At 42.9% G+C, this 9292-nt stretch overlaps 1 protein-coding gene across 1 annotated transcript in view; it reads left to right on the forward strand.

Moving 5' to 3' along the window:
* Positions 1–391: 391 nt before the first annotated feature.
* The window catches only part of MYRFL (myelin regulatory factor like), a 49060-nt gene continuing 40159 nt past the window's right edge, over positions 392–9292 (forward strand). The window contains 2 exon segments of the mRNA XM_035901695.1: positions 392–437; positions 7773–7863. Coding sequence (XP_035757588.1) covers positions 392–437; positions 7773–7863 — 137 coding nt within the window.

The following is a 9292-nucleotide window of genomic DNA, read 5'->3' on the forward strand; positions in this document are numbered from 1 at the left end:
ATTGCTTTCGTCGGTAGTATTAATTACGTCAACCTGTGTGAAAGTACAGAGACAATGCTGCGTTTTTTGCGCATGTGTAATTGTGGTTAGTACTGGGACCAAAGGTCTTTACAGCAAGAGCATTAAACATACTGAAGGGAAGAACGCACATCACCTTCACCTTGCCTCAAGAGCCTTGTCAGATTCTCCTTGACACGTAGCAGAGTTTAAGTATAGCCCTGGCTCTAGTTATGAGGGAATGAAATCAGCTGGGACGGAGTCATTGGAACCTCTGACAAAAACGTGACTTGTTCCTTGCCACCTTCATAATCATCTGGAAGCGTAGACCGTGCATTTTTCTCAGTGGGACTCTTCAAGCAGTAGGAAAGCCAAACGCTTCTACTGGCTTTTCATGGATGTGGTGGGAGAAAATGAGGCCTTGCAGCAGTTCTTTCAAGGTAAGAGTCAAGTTTTGCTAGAGAGTCTTAACAATTTCTGGAGGCAGCAGAAATACCGTAATTGGGGGATAATTGAAGAAGAAAAAGAGCCCCAAAAGCTCTCTTTACACAAAGCTGTCGCGTAAGGCAGTGCCAGGATGGGATGGTACGAATGGCACAGATGCACTGCAGTGCCTTTGCCTTTGTACTTCGTCCAGAAGACCCAGGGGAAGGTGGAGCTGGCACCGCCGTGGTAAGTGCCAGGGAGAAAAATGGGGACGCAGCCAAGATCTCCTTGCGATTTATCACTTCTGAAATCTAAGCAATTTTCATGAGGTTAGAGAGCTCCCTCCCTGCTCTGTCATCCCATGTCAGGTTGAGGAGGGGTTTCTTTCCACTAATACCGTTCTTCGGAAACTGCCTGACTGTAATTGGTAAAGTGGTAACCGTGGCAGTGTCCTCAGGAGCCTTCTGAGAAGTTAAACTTGGATTTTTTTTTTATTTTTTTTTTTTTGGCTTTAGGCTGGGATCTGCCCTTTTTTCCCCAAGACATTTCACAATCCAGCAAGGTCCCATTAGTCTCCTGCCTTTTTCTTAACCACAAAATTTACTTTCTAATAGATTCCATTATCAAACTGCATTTCCCCGGCCCTGCCGTAACATGATTCAAAATGGCTGTTCAAAGGCTTATGTATTTTTGTACTATTTTACTAAATATTTCTTTCCCTCCCTCAATTTACACTTTGCATTTATTTTTTTAATATTAACTTTTCAGTTTCAAGCTTCTCTTTCTGTATTTGTTTTCCTTCTATTACCTGTGCAGGTATTCACATGTTACTGATCTCAAACTAACTTGGAAAACTACCTTTCCTGTTTTGGATAATGTGGACAATTTTTGTTTCCCTGCATTTAATTTCTGTTGTGCTAAATAAATGATTTTTTTTTTTTTCTGGCACCGTCGGCCTAGGTGAGAGGTGGCAACTCTTTAACTTTTGAGTTTTGACTTCAAACTAGAAAATTAAAGATTCTCCAGTATTGATCAAGCAAATGTATTTATGCCAAGAAATTTAAATCTGTGAACCACCATTTAGGGCTGCTAGCCAGCAAATGTGGTGTTTTTAGATGTTAGGGAATTCATACTGTGTTTCGTAAGTTCACTTGAAGTCATGGAGGTCAAAAGAAACTTCCTTGGCTTTGCTTTCAGCAAGATGTTGTTTTTATCGAGCTATTTGTTCAAGTACTGCTCTGTATAGCTGTTAAATACTCAAAATAGTGTTGGAATGAATTCTATTAAAAAAAAAAATCTCCATAATCAGAAAAATGTTTAGGGACTGCCTTGGAAAACGACTTCAGGGAGTTTGGGCAAGGTTCTGTTGGCTTTTGTGACAACGATACTTGGCTGGTGGAAGGCATCTCAGATATTTTAGCTGTATGAGCTCTTTAACTAGAATTAATAATTGTAATTCTAGAATTAGTAATTGTAACTCTCTTCAGAAGGTAGTTTGGCAGAACATCTGTCTGGGCCAGTGTGAGGGGGAGAAGCCCTGTCAATTCCCTTTAGTTGCAGGTAGAAGAAACGCCTTGGGAGCTTATGTTCCTTTGGTAACTTTGTGCGGTTCTTGCTGTGTAGTGCTGGAATATGACGATGGCCTGCTAGCTCAACGCTGCCTGTAGGGATGCTGTTAGATGGCTGAACTTCATTATCTGGGCACAGAGATTAGATACGCGTCAAGGCTGCGAGAGCTAATCATTCATTCGGCCCGTAGCAGCTAGGTTCCTCTTGCTGTTAAACCACAGGTAAATCTGAAAAGGGAGCAAGCTGATTCAAAGCAGGGTTTGCACTCTTCAAGCAGGGGTTAGCTGCGTTGAATGTAAGGCCAGCTTTCACTGATGGCCTCTCTCCAGCTCAGCACTGTGACTTTATAATGCCACCTCGGGAAGCAAAAGCAATAGACGGCTAGTTTGATCTTGGTGGGCCCTCGAGAGAAGTCATAGCAGCGCTAGAACGTTGTCTTTCAAGGCTACAAAAACGCTGAGTCCTGCAATATCAAGTGGAGAATGCCACCACGGAGGAAGTCTTTCTGCCTCGTCAGTGGTTCGCTTTTGGCTTCCAAATGCATCAGCTGGCACCTCTGCGCGTTTATAGGTCTCTTTTGTAAGACTATTTGGAATTCATGAGCAAAAAGGATCCCATTTTCCCTGTGGCTGTAGTTCCTTACAGCACATATTTGTTTTGACACTCATTAGAAAGATAAACTTGCATTTGCAGTATTGAGAGGGGACAGTCTGAAAAAGGAGGGTTTTCAAGGAAAGTGAGATGATGTTTGTTTTCCTTTTGATCACTACTTTCAATAGTCAATAGACCTCTTAGATTAGATATGACTGGGATTTGACCTTGGCTTTTTCTCAAGAATAAATGGCTTTTCTCTTGTCATGCGGCTGTCCTGGGAAGTTCTTGTCCTTTTTTCTGTTCATTTCACTCCTCCCACACTAGAGATTTCACCTCTGAGCAGTTTTTCCTGTGATTTCTGTTGAAACTAATACTTTTTAATTAAAATACTTGTGGTTTTTTTTTAAATCAGTAAGTTCCTATCTGTCACGGGAAGGTCAGAGCTCCTGATTAGCTCTTGTGCCTGCATATGTGTAGTGGAGCAATCTATTCTTGCTGACGTTATCAATGGGTTGAGAAACTGAATGAAGGCCAACCTAATTACACTGTTCAACTCAGTCTTCTCTGGTTTTGCTGTTGGAAGGTGCATTGAGGTGTCTGAAATGCGTGTGATCAGTCTCAGCTCTCTCTGTGATCTAAAGAAGTCTCTCAGTGGAACAACCATCTCTCTGTCCTCGTGTTCCCGCATGAGTTACACTGAATGTGGTTTAGAGCTCTTGCTAAATAAATTAAGCCACAGAACACACATGCCATTAAACACAAAACGCATAAAACCCAGAAGTCTCTCCTACCATTGTAAGGATGAGAGATTTCAAACATTAATGACAAGATTTGTTTCTCTGGAAAATGTTACTTTGGGCAAAGCCATCTATCTTGACACAAACTCACTCCTTACCACTTGGAGTTACCGGTCGTCTTGGTACTGGTGACTCCAGGTCTGTTCCAGTCAGAATGAACTGGGCTGTCTTGAAGAATTTAAATAGTGACCAGTACCTGGAGTCCTTTAGCACAAAAGAAGTTGAGGAACTACCAGCCCCGTAAGTAATGCTTACCTTTGTGTAAGTCAGTGAAGTTCAGCTTCCAGGGACTTTTCACTGAGCCCACGTAGTGGAGCTCATAAAGTGCTGAGGCCAGTTTTAGTGGTAAAGTAACTTCAGATGAGAATCAGCTAGTAATTCTCAAGCAGAAACATTTCCCTCAAGTTGCAGGGGTTTGTGGCAAATGTTAGGAATTTGTTCTTTAAGCAAGCAGGTATCACTGAGCACTGACCACATTCTGTGTGCCATTTTTACATCTCGAGCTGTATTTAAGGATTGTTCCCTGTACTAAGTAGCTGGTGTTTTAACACGAATCTTCCTACAAATAGCTGGACTTGGCTGAGAACTTCCTGGCATCCTCTTTTAATGTCAGATGATCAGTTCAGTGTTGATTTTTAGTCAATACCAGGAGTTTGACAGATTATTTTATTGGTTGTGGACTGAATTTATGTTTGCAGAAAGCGCACCCTAATAGCCTGGCTATTTGGGTACTCCTTCGGAAAGTGATGGCTGTGGTTCAAGCCAAATTCAGAACAGCGTATTGCTTGCCCTGAAATAACTACTCTAGGAAAGGCATAAAACTTATTGCAAGGAATGTCTGGTTCTCTGTCCCTGCTCCTTCACTCCACATTTAGATACTATTGAAAAGGAGGCAGCTGATGCAAATGCGGTCATATGTAAGGCACTACATGGAAATGCTGGGAGAATTAATTGAGGCAGGTAACTTGGGGATTGAGGCTGATGGCTACAGGAGTGTAAAGCGAAGCTGCAGAGCCGGGTGATGAGCCTCAGGGCTGAAGGAAAGGGAAGGGGATGTCTGCCAAAGAGGGAGAGATGAAGCAAGCAGCTGTCAGATTAGGAGGCTGGAGTTTGGACTACTCCATGGGGGCCTGGGGCTGGCAACAGGGACGGGCTAGGCGAGAACAGACAGGGAAACAGAAGCCTGTGGTAGAACTGATGGGTTTTAGGCTTCAGGTTGAAGGAGGGAGAACAACAGAATAGCGAGCTTAGGGAGACATGGGAAAAATAGGATCGTATGCTGCCTGTGACAGCAGACAACTGTGCATGAAACCCCAGGCACTGTCTTAGCCTTTCATCTTCATCGGTGTCTTGGGTAGCTGGCAGTCCTCTGCACAGTGGTGCTAAAGCTAAACATGTCGCTCACCCAGTGCGGGCTCTTCCCAGAGATGTCTGGGCACTCTGGGGTGTGGAGCGTGGGCTGGGAGCGGAGATTCCCCCAGTGCAAGCTGATAGAGGCTGCCGACTCCGCATCTCCTCGGGCAGCTCTTAGCTGGGCACGGGGTTCAGAGGAGCTGTGTGTTCACAGGGGCCTCTCAGCAGGGCTTGTCCTGCTACATACACACGGCGCTCTGCTCTTGCAGCCACCTAACATCCAGGTGAGCGACTGGCTTGCATGCTACCCCTATCTATTAAGTATTTACTGTGACCAAATGCCTGTGAAATGGATGCCACCATTTTCAAGAAATTTGCATATGATCCAGCAGCTCCTCCTCTGCTGGAAACAGATGCCAGGGCAAGCACATGACACCACTGACCTGGAAAGTACATTCAGAAAGAAAGGATGGAAGTTCTACGGGGCAGCCAAATGTTCTGGCTCTTCTGAGCACCTGTGTTACGAACTTTCATTAGTGCTGGCCTGTCTTCTTCCTTGTGCGCTTCCTTCCTCATCCCAGCACAGAATTACTTATTCCTTCCTCCTCCTCCTCCCCATTTAACTGTTTATGCAAAGTGGAGCAATTAAGAGGGGATGATACATGTTGCTGTTGTCATCACTTAGCAATGGAGCCAATCTCTGGGCTGTGGGATGCCCATATTAAAGGCCCTGTCCTTGTTTGATTCGTAGCTGTACTTCAAAAGAGCCTGTCTCTGACCATGGTCAAAATGAGGAATTCTTGGTTTTGTGGTATAGGAAAAACACTTTGTGTCTGACCTCTAGCTCATGTTAAAAATAAAATTACATGGCTCTGCATGAGGGCCAGGCAATTTGAACAGGAGGAACAGGTGGGTGAAAGGAGGAGAAGGTGATTGAATCATTTCCCTGTGGACTACATTAGCAAAAGGAGAAGTCCTTGAAATTCAAGGGGGGAATATCCTAAATTCAGACATGAAGATGAAAAGATGAGAATCCAGCAAGTTTGAGGAAGGCTGCTGAAGAAAGCCAGGCTCTCTTGTACTCTCAAGCTGATTCTGCGAAGTACTTCGTTCACTGCTACTTCAGGACTTCCTATGTTACAATTTTGCTGAGGTGAGTAAGCTGTTCACCTGTTGAATCTGCTCCCTGATGTGCGGAGGGCAGGTCTGTGTACAATGCCGGTATGCTGGGGTGCAAGGACCTGCCAGTAGCACATCTGCAAGTTGCTGTCTCACAGTGAAAAGCAGCCAAAATTAAGTCTGCAGTAGTGATAAGCAAATGATGCCTAGATTAATCTGTGATCAGAAAGCAGTTCTAGATGTCTATTGGTAATGTGAATTTATGTATTAAGACAGAGACGTGAGGGAATTCTTGTGTGAGGTGGCGGAATTGGGTTTTTAGATGCTGCTTGCAGTTAAGTAAGGTCTGAACACTGGATCAAGAAGGAGCCCTGTCAGGCAGAGACATCAGGAGCACTTCTATGAGGACAGGCTGAGAGAGTTGGGCTTGTTCAGCCTGGAGAAGAGAAGGCTGTGGGGAGACCTGATTGCGGCCTTTCAGTACCTAAAGGGGGCCTATAGGAAAGATGGGGAAAATCTTTTTAGTAGGGCCAGCTGTGACAGGACAAGGGGTAATGGTTTTAAACTAAAACAGGGTAGGCTTAGACTGGATATGAGGAAGAAATTCTTTACATCGAGGGTAGTGAAACACTGGAATGGATTGCCCCAGAGAGGTGGTGGAGGCCCCATCCCTAGAAATGTTCAAGACCAGGTTGGACGGGGCTCTGAGCAACCTGATCTGGTTAAGGGTGTCCCTGCTCACTGCAGGGGGGCTGGGCTAGATGGCCTCTAAAGGTCCCTTCCAACCCAAAACATTCTGTGAAAAAAACAAACAGAAGAAATTTTATGACACGACTTCCCACCATGCACACATCTGCTGCTAGTGCAGTGAGAAGGCAGTAAAAGCACCAAAGGCAGTTGCTGCCCCTGTGCTCAGTGACGGCGACAAGGACCTTTTGCGTTCTCCCACTCTGCTGCAGAGCTGAGGGGAAACGGTTGGTGTCAGCCCCTTGGGGCTGAGCTGTGCATCTCTGGATGTATAGGTTAGTCCATTTTATCTTGTGTAGCAGTGTGACGGAGCCACGCACAGCTCCTGTGCCTCGCAGGAGAAAGCAGGAACTTTAGTGTCCTTCCTTATCTTGTTTGCTCTCTGACTGGCCGCACCTCTGTTTATGGAAGGCTTGCTGGAGAGGTGGGGAGCCTACAAAGTAGTGCTGTTTGTTTGGTCTTTTTAGAGAGCTCCAGCTGACTTTCTACAAAAGTTGTCAGGAATTCCAGAGACTTTATAATCGTCAAACCTGTTTATAGCCTTCAGTTACCAAGCAACAAAGGACAAAGTACTGAACCTTTCTATTCACTAATACATTTAACATGTTAGCGAGCTCTTTTTTTCAGGGAAAATAAAAGGAAACCACCAATCAAACATTTTTAAAGCTTTACTTTTGCTTTCTTTAAGCTCAGGATGGTGGATTTTTAAACTGAGTGTTTCAGACACTCACTTGCAGTACCAATACAGTAAGTGGATTTATGTGAGACACTGTCTGAGCTTTGACCCAATCACCTGTTTTGATACCAATGTAAAAGAGTATGAAGTTATCTTCAAAACCTCTTTTCCCAGCCGCAGGCTGGGGCCTTTCATCTTCTTGCCATGGTGATTTAGTGAAGCCCTAATGCCATGCATGAACCGGCGCTTGCCTGGTGCTGCTGTGTCATCTTCATCTTCCCCTGCACATCCTCTTTTAGTCTGCACTTCCTGTCAATCCTTTCTCCTGGAGTGACCAAAACCAGAAGTGTAACCCATCCATTATCTGCACGATGGGACGGATTTGGTTTCCCTTTTAGTATGGGAGTGGGCAGCATTACTTAGTCTGAAATCCTGAAAACTCCCTCCAAATTCCACTCTTGTAATTTCTCGCTTCTTGACATTTTCAATTTTAGGGCAAGATGTCCATGGAGCCTTGGAGAATCCCATGGTGGATACAAGTATGTTGGAAGAATTCATCAGTAGTGATGTAGAGTTTGGAACTTTGTAAGTACTACAGCAACATGTACTTGCCCTCCTTAGCAACATCACGTAAATTTTTTTCATTAGTGCCATGATAAAACCTGAACGCAACAGTCAGACCTGAAATCTGAGTTTTAAGAGGATTGTGGCATTCTTGATATTGTTGCTTGAAGCTGTAGAAGAAGGCTTGGAAAAATCAATTGCAGACAGTAATGGAAACGTGGTTGTCTTGTAGTTCAACAGAATGAATGATAATGAAGTCTGGGGTAATTCACAACTGTTATGCTAACTGTGGCATTAAATGCAAAGCTGTTATTTTAACATTCCTGTAAGTGCTAGTTTAGTACAGAATAAGTGATATAAGTGAGACTAATGTATAATAAATTGAGAAAATAATGTAAACCTCCCAGTTTGAGGGAAGCAGGGCTACTGTTTTCATCCTAATGCTTCATTCAGAACAGAGAAACTGTCCATTAATCTCTTCTGAGACTAACTTTAAGAGATACAAAGGATACCTAATGCAAAGGGTCATGGTCAAGGGTGGAAAGTTATGCAGCATGGATCTATCAAAGACTTCAACCCCAAATCTTTCATCTAAACAACTATGTTGTTCACTGCAAAATATTATTAATGGGCTGACACTTGCGCTTTTCCAAGAAACAGAGCAAGAGGGGATATTTTAAAAATAATTAACCACAGGATTTTCCATTCCAGACACACTCAGCAGTACACATATTTACTTACAGTGGGCTAAATAGGCTTCTACCTGCTCTAAATCATGAATAATGAATTGATTTTCTCTCTGCCCATGCTATAAAAGTAAAGAAAAATGAAGAGGTTGTTGTATATAAACATAGGCAACCTTTATTTTTAGAGTAACTAAACATTTATCAGCTGAAAGAGATTATTGAACTCCTGTATGACAATTTTAAAATGTTATTCTTTTGCTTTTATACACAAAACATAGCAGAAATATAAATGCGTATATACATGCTACTATGTAGCTTAGGTATGTTAGATATTCTAGTTGCAGTGCTACTAAGTATTTACATGCAGGAAAATAATTTGGAGGCTCAACAGGATTTTACACTGATACTACAGTACTACTTCATTAATTATGGGATTAAGAAGAACATTTACTGAATCATTAGACCTCTAAAGGTAAAATTATGAAGCATTTGTCTGTATTGCAGACTATTTGTGCATAAACAGAATAGAATCTCATAAAGGACCTTGCCAAAATGTGTCATAACTGATACTACAGTACTACTTCATTAATTATGGGATTAAGAAGAACATTTACTGAATCATTAGACCTCTAAAGGTAAAATTATGAAGCATTTGTCTGTATTGCAGACTATTTGTGCATAAACAGAATAGAATCTCATAAAGGACCTTGCCAAAATGTGTCACAGGAGAAAATTATTGAAAGCTTCCATATATATATATATAT

The sequence above is a fragment of the Egretta garzetta genome, unplaced genomic scaffold (genome assembly GCF_000687185.1).
Source record: "Egretta garzetta isolate BGI_Z169 unplaced genomic scaffold, ASM68718v1 scaffold68, whole genome shotgun sequence".
NCBI lineage: Eukaryota > Metazoa > Chordata > Aves > Pelecaniformes > Ardeidae > Egretta > Egretta garzetta.